The sequence below is a fragment of the Ascaphus truei genome, chromosome 4 (genome assembly GCF_040206685.1).
Source record: "Ascaphus truei isolate aAscTru1 chromosome 4, aAscTru1.hap1, whole genome shotgun sequence".
Classification (NCBI taxonomy): domain Eukaryota; kingdom Metazoa; phylum Chordata; class Amphibia; order Anura; family Ascaphidae; genus Ascaphus; species Ascaphus truei.
Genome location: NC_134486.1, coordinates 308,590,239 through 308,608,549, shown reverse-complemented (window position 1 = coordinate 308,608,549; position 18,311 = coordinate 308,590,239). Strand labels below are relative to the sequence as shown.

General features: G+C 41.7%; 1 protein-coding gene across 15 annotated transcripts in view; it reads right to left on the bottom strand.

Moving 5' to 3' along the window:
* Positions 1 to 4,027: 4,027 nt before the first annotated feature.
* NHSL1 (NHS like 1) overlaps positions 4,028 to 18,311 on the bottom strand; it is a 258,599-nt gene continuing 244,315 nt past the window's right edge. For 14 of the 15 annotated variants that reach the window (XM_075597806.1, XM_075597809.1, XM_075597807.1 and 11 more), the window contains one exon: positions 4,028 to 6,361. In XM_075597806.1, coding sequence (XP_075453921.1) covers positions 5,650 to 6,361 — 712 coding nt within the window. In that variant the 3' untranslated portion in view covers positions 4,028 to 5,649. Of the gene's footprint in view, positions 6,362 to 16,649; positions 16,702 to 18,311 lie in introns of all 15 variants that reach the window. The other variant, XM_075597820.1, reaches the window with a different exon arrangement.

Genomic DNA, 18,311 nt, shown 5'->3' with positions numbered 1-18,311 from the left:
GTAATCGAGACGGGAGAGAATGAGGGCCTGTGTAAGAATTTTAGCAGTCTAGCAACAGAGGAAAGGGCGTATCTTTGTAATATTGCGGAGGAAAATAATGTCAGGTTTTAGATACGTTTTGAATGTGAGAGAGGAGTGTGTGTATATGGAAGTGTGCATCGTGTATATTATGTTGCTGTTTGCAGTGAATGTATCAAGTGTGATTGTGTTTATATTGTGGGTGCTTATTTATACAGTGGATGTCTGGGGACCACTGGCCACTTGATATCTGGGACGGAAGGAGGCATTTGTCCGGCACTTAAAAATCTGCCAGCCAGCCCTCTGAATAGGCTTGATGTCACTTTACAGATATGTTAACTTGCATAACATGCAGCTCTGTCATTATTGTCTTTACTCCAGTAATTAGATCTGAGTAGAGAGAAAAAGGAGAGGGAAATAACGCTACGTGATTTAAAATCTTAATTCTGTCATTAGACCCATCCAGACACTGCAAAAGCGTATTTCAGGCTTCAGGACTTATGCCAGGCTAGCTTTAACGTTATAGTGCCTCGTTTGCATATCATTTTCATTAACAGCCAATAATATTAATGCAAAGCTTGTAACGTTAACTTTACGTTACCGACTACCTTGTTAGCATTAACGAGACTTTAACTGGAGGTTAGCGTCACGTTAAGTGCCCTAAAGGAGCCTAGTTAATGCCCCCTAAGTGATGTTAACCTCAGTAAATGTGTGGTCAATGCTATGGGATATTCACTAAAATAAGTGTTGGTGAAAATGAGATGCAAACGAGGCATTATCACAAACCAACTAAACTCTGTTAAGCTTAACACAGGAAAGTAACATTAGATTTTTTAAGTCATAGGTTACTCCCATCCGGATCCTGAAATATGGCTTTTGGAGTGTTTGATGGGTGTAACGTCACAGTCGCTCTCCTTCAAGCCCTTTTTCAGGCTCTGGATAGGAGTAGCGCCAAGACTAACCTAACACGTTATGTACGTTAACGCATCAATACTGACATTTACCCTAAGCTAATGAGCGCAATCACTGCTGTTATTTATACATATAATTAGCTTAGTGAACACCCTGTTAACTCAGGAAACACAACATCCATTCTATGTTTATGGTAACATTACATTATGTGCCCTAATTAAACACAGTTTTATGCCTAAATTGTTGCAGTGTCCTTTTACTAAAAGTTCATGGCAGTTATTATTGAAATCCCTCTGAACTAACCTTGGAGTTGGGTGGCTTTGGGATCATGTACTACAAGCCGCTAGTCTGGGGCAGTTTCTCAAGACTTAATGGCAGTTCCATGTCAAGCAATATTACCTTCGACACAAACAATGCCAGCCAACAGCTCTCCGATTCCGCAGAAAGTTTCCACAATTTGAGAGTTGCTTTTGGGTAAACACAATGAAAAAGTCACTGGTAAGACACAAAAATATTATGTTTTTATATATTAATAGTGTCAAAATGAAAAAGAAAAGCGCACAGCGAATCATTTTAATCTGGTCTGTAACTGTTTCATACGCCCATAATATATATTTTCTTTAACTGTGCATGCAATGTCTTGTATATAATGTATACCCTGCTCATTTATGTAACTGTATTTGTAACCATGTATTATTTGTCTTAACTCTGTGCCCAGGACATACTTGAAAACGAGAGGTAACTCTCAATGTATTACTTCCTGGTAAAATATTTTATAAATAAAATAGTACAGGTAGTCCTCGTTATCCAACGTTGCACTTTACAATGAATGGCATATCCAATGCTTTACAATGCAACCCTATGGGCCGTTTTGCGACACCGGAATATCATTTGGCCAATAAAAAAAAATAAAAAAAAGGTAAGAATTGCACGTACAAGAATAATAATAAAAATAAGCTGATTGCAAATGTGCAGAGGGTTCGGGCTTTCTGGGATAGCTAGCGAGATGTTCCAATGGCGGTCAGTCGGTGTTGAGATTAACCCGGATATTCACCACAGCTTGCAGGACACTGGGCATAACCTCCGGCGCACCACCGGTATTCAAACTGCTCGTATGCTGCTTGGTTGGTAGAGGCACTGAACGATGATGACAGTCCGGTGCTTGCGAATGTCTCAAATGGGTCCCGTAACTGGCTCTTTCTCCAGAGTCTTTTGGCGAAAGTTATATCGAAGTCTGAACTTTATTCTACGGGACACACCTTGCATTGCTACTTTTTATAGTCGGCCTAAGATGCACAAAAATAAGATCCCTCCACCTGGTCACCGTATTGTGTCTGGGATAGAAAATTTAATAGAGAAACCTAGCGTACATGTGGACGTCACACGCTACCTGTCAGCCAGCAGGGAATCTGGCTGACACCGAGTGGTTTGAATACCTTTAGTTTCATAAAACGCTACCTCGCAATATATTAGGGGGCAATGACTTTATATTTGAATTACGCTATGTTTAGAACGGAGAGTATAGAGTTCTTAATAGGAACCGTTCTTCAGTCTATTCTACCAACTCTGTGTCTCTCTGGTTACCTATACCTATGTATTTAGCTGGTTACATGGTTACAGTAGCCTATCATTACTGGGAATTCTGCTAATGCACAATGGTATATAATGGTATATATCGGCTTCTTTGAACTTCCTTTTGGTAATTGCATCATTTTAGCACTATAATAACCTGCTACTACTAAAAAAAAATAAAAAAAATTTTTTTGAAAACCCTTTGAGCTTGAGGAACATTTCATTGCTAAAAGAATGAAATGTTGGGGTTCTTTTAAACTCCAACTGATTGTATTTTAGTAGCATAATTAACATAGAGGTTATTTGAAATTGAGCTGCAGTATATGGTTCCCTTTTGATTGAATTATATCTACACCAGCTTTATTACCACAACAGTATATTTCTATCAATCCTGGTAAGATGGGTGGCATTACTATGAAGTGACTATTAAAGGTATACCCTCCATTGACTCACTATATACTAGCTATCACGAGCCCAGGGCTTTTAATTATTTCTTACATTTATTTACACACTATATTTCTTATTAGACTTATTAAACTGTAGCTTTACGTTATGATTAATGTTGATTAAAGATGAACGTGCCAGTTGGATACGGTGAGGCTTTAGAGTGTAGATATAACAGTGGTCTTTTCGCCTTATTGCAGTTACCCATTTTGAACCGCCCTAATATTATAAGCTGAGCAAGGGTGTTTCTTGAACTTTATATAAATTACATGTAATGTCTGTTTCACAATTCACTTGGTGCGCGACATCCTCTATTATCACATATTAATAGTGTGTAACCATGTTACATTGGCTTACATATACCAACCCTGGCATCAAATCCTGCATTTTGTGTCCGCTTTTGTCAACTTACTAACATTGCCTTTCTTTGAGCAAGATGGAAGTTGCATCGATATAATAGTCAGATTTGCACCTACATTGGGAAGCCACTGATCACCTTGCAGTGAGGGAAATAAATAAATGGCGCTGCAGGCTCATTTGAAGAAAAATGTTACGTGAACCGGAAACTAGTCCTCCAAGAAATGAGGCATATCAGCAGCAATTACTCCATTTCCCTATGGTTAGCACAACCACAGAAAAAAAAATACTCCACGCTCACAGGACTGTCCCCTGGCACGTTTCACATTTAAGTACTACACATCCTAGACCAGTGGTTTCCCACCTTTTTTTGGTTAAGGAGCCCTAGAATTATATTGTGAAATTCTGCGAAACCCCAACCCTCTCGAGCGCATCTGAGATCAGATGCATTGTAAGGAACCCCAACCCTCTCTAATAGCGCGTCTGAGACCAGATGCATTGTAAGGAACCCCAACCCTCTCTAATAGCGCGTCTGAGACCAGATGCATTGTAAGGAACCCCAACCCTCTCTAATAGCGTGTGACTTAAAACTACTTGAAAATTTCAGGGAACCCTTTAGGGATGCCCAGGGAACCCAATGGTTCCTAGGAAACACATTTAGAGGTATTGCTCAGCTTCTGTTGTTGCAGAGACAGGAAACACATGAAACACCAGAGACTGGACGTCCTTTCAGCCTTGCTTTATTTGAAGCAGTCACAACATTGTCATTGTCCTAATAAAATGAAGGCCTCTTAATGCATACAGTAATCCCAAGGATTGGTGTCACAGTCACATTTCACAGAAGTACTAAAATAAATGACCTCCCTTGCTGGTGGAGGGGCCTGCAACACACCGCTTTGCGTCGTTGTGTGTCAGGCCCCTTCAGGAACAAAGAGGTGAACTACAGGTTCTTTTTTTTGTTTTTTTTTTCATCTAAAAGGCTTAAAAATGTACAAATATTGAATGAAGGTAAAAAGTAGAGTTTTTGAACTTCTAATATTTACAAATAATATAAAAACTGCATGAGGCATCAAATGATGCTAGATTGTTACAAAAAAAACAAAATAATCTTAATATCATGCAGCCAGTTTGTAAAATTATTTTAGTTTTTAACAAGTAAAAATTGTTAAGAGATTTTACCGGCATATTGCTTAAACAAAAAAAGTAACCCAATTTATTCTTTGGTAACCAAAATTTAGCAGGAACTTTGTAAATAACAATAACAAAACAATCATTGGCATTCATTTCTTTTATTTTGACAATGGAATCTGTGTTTGTATTCTGTCAAATGAATGCCAATCATCAGAACAGAAAGGTTACACAAATCGCTCCGTAGTGCAAGTTCTCAGATTAGCAACAAGAAAACAACTATTCAGAAAAGCGGCCACCGATTTGCAGCTACAGTAAGAAGGCGTAACCGAGTCCTGCAAAACTCTGCATTGCAAGCCATTTTAGCATCAAAGGGATTAAATACCTGGCAGTGTGGTGGTTTATTTCAATACACCCGTGGCTCTACTATTCACTGCAATTCTCCGGGGACGTTGTTTTGCATTCACAAATTTCCACCCTCTGCAAGATTTCTCCATTTCAGGCTAAGGAAGCGATGCACTTCCATGAACATACACTTCAAACTTCAGGCTTTCTGCTGCGTGAAGTTATTAGGAAAAAAAACCATAGGCTTGTGGCTTGTACCGCTGCACAGCAGCTGAAAATGCACAAGAGAGAGGACTCACAACTGCTCTGGCAATATTAAAAAAAAAGGGAAAGAAACCTGAATAAACCAGTACCAGAAGAATCATAACCTAGCAACTTGATTGTGTTAGCCTGACAAGCCCTCTACCAGCCGCACTCGATATATGAAGCTCAGGTTGAAATCCAGAACTTGGCTCTTTCTAGCAGTGCATCCACAGCCTACAATACCCTGTTTAGTAGATCTCACTACGATTCATAAACCTAATACTATAAAGCATGTCCAACCCACTACCGCAAACTCTGCTCAACTTTCTTGGGATTCTTTTGCCACTTCCATTATAATCTGAATTTCAAAACTTCAGCTCCAAACCTAGCACCTGTGGCAAAACGGTCTCCGCTTTGGGTCCAAGGCTCTTCATCTTGGCAGATGCTGCATACTAGACCAAGCCCCGCCAAATGCTATCATACAGGCACAGCAATGCTAAAGCATTTAATTTACAGATGCCAAGTGCCTGGCAATGCTTAACATTGTTTGTTTTGGGACCAGGGCTTTCTCAGTGCTTCCATGGGATCAGTTCCATACATTTCGATGAGAAATGGATGCGCCCTCGGTCTTTAACTATTTTCTTCTAACGAGCCAGTATATTCCCCTGTATTCCCTTCTAAAAGTTTAGTCATCAAGTCTATGGGGATTCTGGGGTGAGCCTCTTCAGCATCCATGGAATAATTTAGATCAAAGTCAGTCCTGTGAAACCTGTCCAGACTCCTTGTGCTCATCAAAGGCACCTTCAGTAGGCTGTTTTCCACACCGTCGACAGCCTCGCCTTCTCCTTCACAAATCACTGTCATAGGGCTGCTCTGGAGGCGGCTACGGACATTATACTTGCTGCTGGCTGCTGAAGGCGGCGTTCTGGAGCGGCTGTACCTGGTGCCCGAGACGGACATGCTCCTGGGCATCAGTCCCTCACTCTTGGCCCATTCCTCCTGTGCCCTCTTGTTATTGCTTGGTGAAGACAATGTTGGGCTTTCAGGGGGCTCCAGGGATGTATCGGACATCGACCTCTGAAACCTTGGGTCGGTGTGCTTCAGCATTTCCGCAGCAGACATGCGTGAGCCACACTCAGACCTGCTTCCCTTCTTCAACAGCAGGGCCTTGAAGGTGTCGCTGCTAGTACTGGTCCTCCGAATACTTCTTTGGATTGGTCCCGGCTGCTTGAAGGAGCTCAGACTTGGAACACCGCCCGTTGGAGTCACTGGAGGAGAGGGACAGTGGTTCTTGCAGTGATCGTCATCAGACTCCTTGCGGCCAAGAACCTTCCTTTTGGATCTGCAATTTAAGTAAGAAAACACATTTACATTTTTGACAGTAGATGATTGTTACATCAAAGCAGCAGTTCATCCTTTAGCACTACTCGGTTTGAAACGGCATGTATATTAATTGTGCCACATCTATTTAAAAAGCAAACAGCTCTGCAAATCTTTACCATTTTTAATTTAAGATATGCTGTTTGTTAGGGACTCACACCTAATTGTAAACAGCATGCAGGAGAAATTCCGGAGTAATACACCAGTTTTTAGAGAATGACAATGAATAGCCCCTGTAAAACTAGTACAGAAATCATAGCAGTTGTGAAAAAGCTGAAAAGGCACTTGCATACTGTACATTAGGCAGGAAAAAAAATGGTCAGGTAAGTGGAAAACCTTAAAAAAGCATTTGATTTAAGTCCACTTTGTCTGTGCTTTTGCATCGCTCTGGCTTTATAGCAACTGTGCTTCAATGCATCAAAGCTTTGTGTCAACATTTTCTCCACTTGTGTCTGTCAGCAACTTGTAGAATTTGATAAGTTTTCATCCAGGAATATACACAAAAGTGAAAAGGGGTGATTTGTCGAGTATACAAATATCGACAGAGCACAATGTTTCGGGGTGCTATCCCTTCCTCAGGTGCAGAGGAAGAATAGGAAGAATTTGGTAAGCGCAATATTATAAAGGTGCAGTTATTTGTATCTTATGCCAGAGAAGAGTTCAGCTCTATTCCAATTAATATGATTAAAATAGTCTTCAACACAGGGAAGAAGTCTTCACAATATACTGAATAGATGCCTTAATGTGTTAAGCATTGTTTTGCTTCCTTAAACATGTAATTGAGATGTATTTAATCTAATGTCTGATTTAGTTGGCTATAAGGGCTATTGCCCATCACCATGTTTAGTGGTGGTAGGGGGGGGGGGGGGGGTGAAGGGGGTTATTGCCCCTGGGTGGGTGGTTAGGCCTTTGGGGCGGAAGCAAACATTCTGGCACGGGTGCTACATTTATTTACTATAGGATGTCCAGTGATTGTCAATGTGAGTATCTGTGCATAAATAACCACTGTGACAATCAATGGATTAAATTACTAGTATGTGTGTATATTCTTGTAATGTATATTTTGTATATATTGGAATGGGAAAAAGCGCTAATAGAGCTAGTGACCATTACTGTGTGTATGGGGAGAGTCTTGCTCGGGGGTAGGGTATGTGTTTTTATTTTTCTATACTGAATTAAAGCAGGGTGTCTCCGGCAGTGAACCCCGTTAATTTCAGCTCCCAGGACCCCTTGTTTCTGGAGATATATACCTCTGTAAGGGATGCTAGTTGCAACTCTGACAGGGAACAAGTGGCGTGGGAGCTTTAAACCCCAGCCGGCGCGGTTACCGGCACCCCCTACAGAGATCTGCATCTCTGAAAGCAGGGGGTCCCCGTAGTTGAAATGAATGGGGTTCACCTCAGACTCCCTGCTTCAATACAGTATAGAAAAAAATATTTTAAGGACAGGCTAGAGTCTGTTTGAGCTGCTCAAGGAGATACACAGAGAGACTGCCTCTCTCTGGGACTCCTCTAAGCAGCTCTGACAGACTCATGGCTGGCTTGGTAGGATTAATGCTTCTGTGGTCCCATTCAGAAGCAGGGACCCCCCCGCTGAGTTAATCCTCCCAGGCGCTTACTGCTTTCTTGGCCCCGGCTGCACTCCGGCCCTCGCAAACTTTCATAGTCACGGAGGCAGTAAGTCTGGCAATATCTGTAATTAAACACACAACCCAATCCTTTATCTTCTCTGCATACCCAGTCAACCAACCCCACACTGATGAGACAGATTAAGGTCGAAACAGCTGTCTGTGGGTGGGTTTTCTGGGTATGCACCTTAACCCTGGCTGTGCTCAAAGCTGTGACCATGCAGCAAGCTTAAGCCTATAGGGAACCATGTTAAAAATGGTTTTTGAAGCAAAAAGTGGCACTGTGTGCTCATTTGCATGTCATTTCCCAGAATCCCTTGCTGCAGTGGAAGTGCTGTGTGATAATGGTGAAAGGCGGGGTTGCAGACCTGCCTAAGACATGCAGATGAGCATACAGTTGTATTTGTGTGTGTGTATATATATATATATATATATATATATATATATATATATATATATATATATATATATACATACATACACACACACACACACACACACACACACACACACACACACACACTACAGAGCATGGCCAAATGTATACAACAAAAGACAGAAAAGCCCAATGCTACATCCAATGTGACAAACTATATAGTAATCAGTATATAGTTAAATACTGTACTTCGATAATCATAATAATAATATTATTATTTATTATTGGAGGGGAAATGACTGCAGTGAGTCTGTCCATACATCAATATGAATGTATACTGTTTATTATATAATTTGTCACATTGGATGTAGCATTGGGCTTTTCTGTCTTTTCTTGTATACATCTGTAATTATCCTCAGTGGATACCTGATAAGGGGAATTGTTTAATCCCCAAAAAGGTTGAGTCATTTGTTTTTCAGCTACTAGTTATTCTATCGTTTTTCCCCCAGATATTTTACCAGGAAATATGTAATAATTGTACACGCCATGCATTTAATGACATCCAGGGAAGGCATTTTGATGTTGAAAAAGGCAATGTTAAGGAAATGCAGTGGTGCTTGCAGCACAATATCAACTATTCACCTGGAGAACGGACTTTAGGAGGCAGTTTCCACACATTCTAGTGAATATCCCACGAATGAATGACAATGAATGTCAGAGAGGAGATTAGGATATACAACTTTGGTTGATGGAACACACTCAAACAACACAGCATGGGGCAATGATACACAGCATTGACAGTGATAATCCATCTCACTGTGAATTGTTTAACAGAGTGGGAAACAACAATGGTTTACACATTAAACCAGCGATGGGTGCATGCAGCACATTTGTTTTATGTGGCTTCTGAGAGGACAACTAGTAACCACTTTAACTTGATATGACTGTGTATGTAACTTTTAACAGCTTGTTTGGTATAGACACGCGGGTTGCAAAACTCTTAGGCCCGTATTGTGAAGGCGTTTTCCAAATCGCAGAGGGGAGTCCAGCTCTATTTCAATGAACATGATTAAAATATTCTCCAACGCAGGGCAGAGCTCTTCACAGAATACTGAATAGATACCTTAACGTCTGAAAGCTCCCGTTGTTTCCCTTCCTTAAACATGTAATTAAATACATCGCAATCTAATGACTGATTTATTAGATTAGACTGCACTAGATTAGACTCCTTCTATAAATTCACAAGTGAAACGCTACATAGAACATATTTTTGTATGCTTCATGGCTTTATTGGGTGCATGCTCCATAGTAGAAAGAGACAGAACTTGTACAGGTACAGAACTAGCCGGTAAATTAGAAAACAGAGGGTGTTATTAAATGAGAAATCCTGGCTGCTCTGTTTTTGGTAAAAATGTTTATCTTTTTCTGGTTCCGACAGTGTTGGAACCAGAAAGTTCTTCAGAGTTCAATCTCATTATTTGCCGCTTCGAGACTTCCTAGTTTCCAAGACATATACCGGTGAAGTTAAAGGTGTCTTTGCTCCTCCAGGGAAAATAAAATGGCTGTTCAAATCTTACGGGTCATACGTTGCCACTTCCTATTGGATTTAAACACCCTGGAGAAATCAGGATGTAATGCCGGTAAATTAAGCGGTAGGTATCTCGGAACTGTGGGAGTGAAATTACCGTGGTTCGGAAATTTTTGGCCATGGGATAACATTGAATCAAAAAGTAAAACTATAACATGGCCTAACACCAACCAGATAATATGTGGGGTAAGAAATATATGATATTGCTAAAGTAACAACGTTGAAGCTGACCAGATGGTCTCTCCCATTCCCATCATATCAATAACTAGAATATTGAGCATTAGGGGTCATATATAAATAAACAACAAGACACCAACACGGATGTTCAAAGTAGAAACGTGTATTCAATATAAATAAGTATAGAAGAAGGTATAGATGTCACACCACTGCTTTAAACAAATTAAACAAAAATTCACTTTTGGTGCTTACTTCCTGCTGATCCCGGCGTCCCAAAGCTGGATCCTATGTAACAGTAATAAACAAAAAAATAGAAGGAGCACACAAAAGATTTTGGTGGTGTCAAAAGACTTCCAAGTGTATTAGTACATCAGAGTCAGTACAGGTAACGTTTCTGGACACCAGGTCCCTTCCTCAGATCAAACACGAGGTGTTTGGTCTGAGGAAGGGACCTGGTGTCCAGAAACGTTACCTGTACTAACTGATGTACTAATACACTTGAAAGTCTTTTGACACCACCAAAATCTTTTGTGTGCTCCTATTTTTTTGCTCATTACTCTTCAATATAAATACAGGCAAACCCCGGTTTAAGGACACTCACTTTAAGTACACTCGCGAGTAAGTACATATTGCTCAATAGGCAAACGGCAGCTCACGCATGCGCCTGTCAGCACGTCCTGAACAGCAATACCGGCTCCCTACCTGTACCGAAGCTGTGCGCAAGCGGGGAGAATATAGAGCCTGTTACACGTGCGTTATTTACATCAGTTATGCACGTATGTGACGATTGCAGTACAGTACATGCATCGATAAGTGGGAAAAAGGTAGTGCTTCACTTTAAGTACATTTTCGCTTTACATACATGCTCCGGTCCCATTGCGTACGTTAATGCGGAGTATGCCTGCAACACATTGTAATGTGATCACAGTCACAAAGTACTAAAATGATCATAAACATAAATACAACGTGAGATTGATAATAAAAATAGAAGACTATTACACTAATATACACAATAATATGCACCCCTGCCTGCTCTCCTCCCGGCACGCGCCCTCTCGTCCCCGGCTCCGGCGCCAAATGACGCGGGGTCATGTGATGTCACATTGCCATGGCAACAAAGTGTCGTCGTAAGTTAGTTACAGAGGTCTCACCCAGTCCCCGGGCCGGAAGAGCGCGGGACCTCTAACCGCAGCGCCCCCCCCCCCAGAAAATCTTGCGCCCCTAGTTTGCGCACCCTTGCACTAATACACGGTCTGAAATGTGCGTTTACAAGAGAGACATTACAGTACAGGGAATACAATAAATACAAGAGACAAGATCAGACAATAGGAAAGGAAATCCCTGCCCCGCAGAGCTTACCATCTAAGTTTTATTATGGGAAACGTACAGAGACTGCATGTGAGGAAATAAGTACAGTAGATGGCAGTCATTGGTAGGCGTGACTATGGGCCTGGGACAGTAGCCATGAGTCTAAGCTAATGAAATGGTTCATTTAAGGGGCGAATTTTAAGGTTACTCTTAAAGGCGGGGAGAGAATATGCTTGGCGTAAACCAAGTGCGAGGGAGTTCTACATGTATAGGGGGGGGGGCAGTGAGGGAAAAAAGTTTAAGGCGAGAGAGTGGTAGAGGTGAAATGGAGACCGTTTTGGGTAGATAGCGAGAGATCAAAGCCGATATGTAGGAAAGAGCAGATGGAGTGGAGAGCCTTGAAGTGAGGAGAACTTTGTGGGTGATTCAAAACTTGATGGAAAGCCAGGAGAGGGATTTAAAGGAGGAGGTGAGCAGAGACTGTGTTGGGAGAAAGTGAAATTATTCTAGAAGCAGAATTTGGATAGATTGCAAAGGAGAAAGTTGTGCGACAGGGAGGTTAGCAGTATGTTATAAAAATCCAGACGGGAGAGGATAAGAGCGTGACAGAGGAAAGAGCGGATCTTAGCAATATCATAGAGGAAGAAGAGAAGTTTTAGCCATGCCGTGAATGGAGAAGATAAGGTAGTATCTATTATATTGCATTTCAGACAGTGTATTAGTCTTCTATTGTTATTATCAATCACACGTTGCATTGATGTGTTTGTGATCATTTTAGCACTTTGTGATTGTGATCACATCACAACGTATTATTTATATTGAATAAACATTTCTATTTTTGAACATCCGTGTAGGTTTCTTGCTATTTATTTATATATGACTCTTAATGCTCAATTATGTATTTAGTTATTGCTTCAACACAGGATAACACATGGCATCCATTGCCAAGTAATGAACTGACTGCATATTTTCTTAATTAGCTTGGTGTGCAGATAAGATGACATCAAGCCTTATTATGTCACATGCTCTAGGTAAACCTAAGGCGTTTACAAAAGATTAGGGGGATAGATGTCACCTGTTAACACAGAAGCCATATGCTGCTTGTATAACAGTAGTACAGTAGATGTATACGTATACAGCAGGACACCCACATCCTATACTTTACTATTATTCTTAAAGCCTTTGCCAACAGAAGCTTTATTTTTCACTGGGTTTCCCCTCCCCCCACCCTTTGCATTTTGAGGCAACAACCAAATTGCAAAGGGGATTGCTAAAGACAGATGAAATTACATATAACAATGACATGCTACTGTACAAAGCAGACTGTGTGACTGACAGAGGCCTTATCATATATTTTCTGAACCAGCTGTTCTATCAGTTTTCTGCTAAAAATCCCATTTGGCCCATTTTCAGTCACAAATCCCCATTGACTTCAAAACAGCTGTTTCTCACTATTTAGAATGACTCCATCGCAAAGTTCACCTTTCCTGTCTTGCCTTCAAATTCTTTATGGGCAAGCTACCCAGCTACCTGAACAAGCTCCTCACCCCTACCACATGCAGCACTTATCATCTGAGATCTGACTCCAAAAGACTGTTCATGGTCCCAAGGCTCAACAAAGTATCCGGCCGCTCCTTCTTCTCTTACCGTGCACCCCAAAACTGGAAAAACCTACCAGAGACTCTCACATCCACCACCAGTTTAAGTTCTTGCAAATCTAAGGCTGTCACACATTTTAATCTGGTCTGTAACTGTTTCATACGCCCATAATATAAATTATCTTTAACTGTGCATGCAATGTCATGTATATAATGTATACCCTGTTCATTATGTAACTGTATTTGTAAACATGTATTATTTGTCTTAACTCTGCGCCCAGGACACACTGGAAAACGAGAGGTAACTCTCAATGTATTACTTCCTGGTAAAATATTTTATAAATAAATAAATAAATTTAGAATGACCCCATAAATGCCAGGACTGCTTCTCCGAGTTTCCAAAGCACAAGTGACACGTTTCTACCACTAGATGGCAATAGCGTATATTTATTCTGGTTGACCAAAAAAAAAAAAGTGCTTCTTTGTAACAGGATTCAAATGACTCGGGAGATGACTCGGGAGATGACTCGGGAGTCCCATCTGTATTGTGTACCACATTATTTTTTAGACTTTACTTTCACGATCCCTGGACCTTTGTCTTTAATGTTCCTTCATTAACATTTGGCAAACAATAAAGCAAATATTTGTGGCTCTCTATGCACCGTTTTACAGAGGGGCTTTGTGGGTTCTTACGTTGCCACATTATAATGGATCAAACAAGGTAACTTGAATTGAATCTGTCACACTATTGAAACACATGCAACTATTCCATGATTCACAGTAACAAATTAAACCGAATGCCTCTGGGACACTATAAATATAAGATCTTCACCAGAGAGATCAATGATGACACTGATGGGATAAACAGCCAAAGCAGAACCACATTAAACTGAAAAAATATTACTTTAAGATGCAAAATTAAGAATTCTGCATGTGCCTCTAATATTCTACAAATGCAACCAATAATGGTGCATTTTCTTGTACCCCATTCTAAAAATATATATTTTTATGTGATTTTTAATTACCATATCTGCATATTTTCTACTGTAATTGTATCTGCCATTTGAGTTTTTTGGGATAAGGAAATATGGCTGCTATTTTCATTAAGAGCAATGGTTTTGCTGTGCTTCAAGTGAATATTAGTATTTTGATTTCCTGTGTTTTTCAATCTGGCCCAAATAAAAATGACACATAGGCCGTTAACATGAAGTCATTACGTTAACAAGAGAAAAAAAATCCTTTTACAGTTGATGATCAACTTATTGATCCATCTTCTTGTTCATGCGGGAGCCATAAAGAATCTGAAGGTTATCAGTTGTTGATACGATCAGCATTGCGTCCTCCTCGTCATGCCCTGAGATCCTAAACTGACCCTTGAGGCTGCATCCAATCAGCCTTCACCACCTGCTGCTTTTTCACTGCTTCAATATCTATTCCCATTATGGATGCAGTGGGAAATAGCAGTAGTACACAGGGCAGGTACAGTACACAATACGTCTGAATGAGGACTCCTCCCTCGCCACTGCCTTTGAAGCCATTGAAATCCCAATGTTAGCCCCTGGTGATCTTGGGCACTTTATTTTCCGGTCAATTGTGCACCGAATATTAGATTGAGAGTTCTCCTTTTGTACATGTATGTTCTGCTGGGCATACGTTGGCGCGCTATGAAGGACAACTTTAAATTGTCGTCCCAGCAGCATTGTCATATTTTTAAACATGGTGATGGAGATAAAGGCAAATCATTTTGTATAAGGTTTATTTTATATATGTTAGAGGAACAGAAAGCGAAGAGCGTGTATAATTAGATCCTATTTGTATAAGAATGAGGTGGTTGTGGTTGCCTGAACCAGCATCACACCCTTATCTTGAAGCTCAGCCTCTAAGGATCAAATTTTTTTTAAATCAAAGAAAGAAAGGGTATATAGTTAATAATGATATTTAATATAGTATTTTAAAGATGCACCTATATATATATATATATATATAATATTAGTGCATCTTTAAAATAACATATTGTATATCATTATTAACCGCTCCAAGGTACTCCTAGTCTCAAATAAGGTGTGCATGTATGCATGTACATATATATATATATATACACACACACACACACACACACACACACACACACACACACACACACACACACACACACACACACACACACACACACACACACGCACAAACACGCACACACACGCACACACACGCACACACACGCACAAACTTCTTATTTGAGACTAGGAGTACCCTGGAGCAGAGGTGCTATACTCCATTACAAGAATTCTCTGGAAGAAATATGGCAAATGGGGCCTCTCTGACGGCCAACAGAAATCTGTGACATCATCGCGAGATGACATTGCAGCTTCCTATTGGGCGGATCTTTGTTTTTCCTCAGACGTACGGACAAAGGTAAATATATGTAATATCTCCAGCGCTTTGAGTGCCGCGATTCAGCTACAGGGACCTCCTGGTTCATATAATGTAAACAAAACAGTGATTGCTGATATAAGGCTGAGTCCATGGTCAGCGCGTAGGCGCTGACCCGTGCTGACGCTTGTCAGTGAGCCCCTGCAGCCGCAATGAGAGCGACTTTAGCAGGGGCTCGCGCACGCTTCCGCAGGCGTGCGGAGGCGTACCACTTAAATTTTTTTTTAGTTTTGGCGCTCACGGGAGCGCAGGGTCGGTCACGTGAGCGGTTCACCCCATGAGGGCGAACCAGCTCCTTGACGTCACTGGCCCGCCTCCCGACACGCCCCCGGACGGCGCGCGAACTAAGGCCAGGGAAAGCACCCGCTTTCCCTCAGTCTCAGCGCGCCTCAGCACGGCTGCAGTTACCATGGACTCAGCCTAATGCTTCTACTAGCCCAACAAGAGTTTGAGAAGAAGCAGAAGCTCAAACCGCAGGCTAAAGGGAAGCAAATATAATATTTACTTTACAGCTACAGTCCTACCTATGCAGTACATTTTTTTTTTAAATCTCAAACTAATTATACTTTGGCTGATTCTGATTACTTATTTTCACTGGAGAAATAGTGATGTAATTGTGATATATTTTTTTAATCTGCCTTAGGATCTTGGCTCTGGTCACTGTGACTGCGGAATGGCCTCACTGTCATAAGACTGCATAAATAGCCCCTCAGAACATGGCTGTATACCCCATTGTATTCCTTGTACATTTTGATGTTAGGACATGTGAGAAGCTGTGAAACACCATACACTACAAATTAAGATTAGGAGGGGGGTATTATCACTGTATCTAGTTATTATTCTAAATGGGACCGCATCATTAGCCTCTTTACTGTTAAATGGGCCTGCAGCCTAATAGTTGGGCAAGAGGGTGTGAACATATGAAGGATATCGCTGCTTTTAAACATAAGAGCACAGGGGAAAAAAGATATGTTGCAATCTGAACTGTCTAAATCCATTTGCTCAGTACAGCGAAAGCATGATGGGTTATCATGTCCACAATTTCATGAATAAAGGTATTTAGAATGGTTTGGAATGGATTAAACATACAATAATCCAACACTGGTCATACACTTAGCCGTGTGGCTGGTGTATTTTTTTACTTGCCAGTTTCAGCCATGCTTGCCATGAGGCATTGGCGTTGAGCCTGTTTCCCAAACTGCACCATGGAACCAGTAGAGAAGAAAGGGGGCATTGCCCGTGGGAAATAAAAAAATGGGGTAGTGAGGGTAAAATAAAAAATAAAAATGAGAGAAAAAAAAAAAAAGACAGAAATTGAAAGTAAAAGTTAAATAGAACAAGGTTAATACAGTACACAGGTGTTTGTACAAAGTATTATCATGTATGGAAGGCAAGACCACCAAATCAGTGCAGTAAAGCATTATTATTTTTAAACCCATCCATCACTTAAAACATGTGCTAAAATACAAAGTGAAGCTGAAGATGGTTAAGCACTTCTAAATCTCTAAACAAACGATTTTTTTTAAGATTAGGACCCAACAAACATTGTGGCTGACCCTCATCGGCCACTCACAAGATCACACCATCTTCCTCCGCTTCACAATACAAAATAACCTCCTAGTAATTACCGCAAATTAAAGCTCTATGTACAACGTAACATTTTAGACATGGTGATGCTGTAAATATTTTATATCATCATAACCAGGGCTCGACAAAATAAAAAAATGGTAAAATCGCTAGACAAAAAAGGGACTCTCTGTCCCCCCCTTTTTTTAATTGCACTGTACAACTGAGCGTGCACTCCCTCTAACCCTCCTTCTCTTCCGCTCTCACCAGCCCTCCTCCTCCGCTCTCGCCACCCCTCCAGCTCTCACTCTCACTCACCAGGCTTCGGTGGAGCACTGCAGCAGAGTTGGACGGCCGGTAGCAGAAGAGGAGGACTGAATACCACGGGAGTGGAGCAGCACCGGAGGAAGACAGCTGGCAGCGGGAGAAGAGGACTGAGGAGCACCATGTCAGCGGAGCAGGGCAGCAGAGGCAGGCGTTAGACAGCAGGCAGCAGGTTAAGAGCATTGACACCATGTAAGCAGCACAGGAGAACAGTCGGGTAGGAGCACGCCGCAGCGTTCCAACTCGAAGTCTTAACTGACTTCTGGTGTGTGCGCCGCTGCTACAGCGCAGCTCCCACCCGGCCGTTCTCCTGTGCTGCTCACATGGTGCCAATGCTCTTCTCCTGCTGCCGCCGCCGCCCACAGTCTAAGGCTGCGCTTATAGTGCTGCCTACAGCGACGGCGTGCAGCCAGCCGCAAAGTATTAGCAGCAGCCTGTCGCGGGTGCCCATAGTGGGCGTGACCGCGACGGCGCTGCGCAACGACGTTCCCGTCACGATCGCTGAAGTCAAACAAATTTGTGATTTTCAGCGATCGTAGCATGACGTCAGCGGCACGTGAGTGGTTCAGCCAATGAGGGCTAACTTCTCACGGCCACGCCTCGCCCCCTGTACAGACTCCTGCACTATAGCTGCGGCTGACGTCACGTGGTCGCGTCGCCAGGACTATAAGCGCAGCCTAACGTCTCTGCTGCCCTGCTCCGCTGACATGGGTGTCCTCGGGCCTCTTCTCCCTCCGGTGCCACTCCGCTCTTCAGTCCTCTTCTGCCGCTTGACACCGCCTCGCAAGCTGCTAAAATCAACTCACCGCAGGCGAGCACATTTGTCGAGCCCTGATCATAACGCATAGCCGTGCATTAAACACCCGTTGGACATCATGTCCTGCTTTAAATAAAGAATGCATGAATAATGGAATGGGG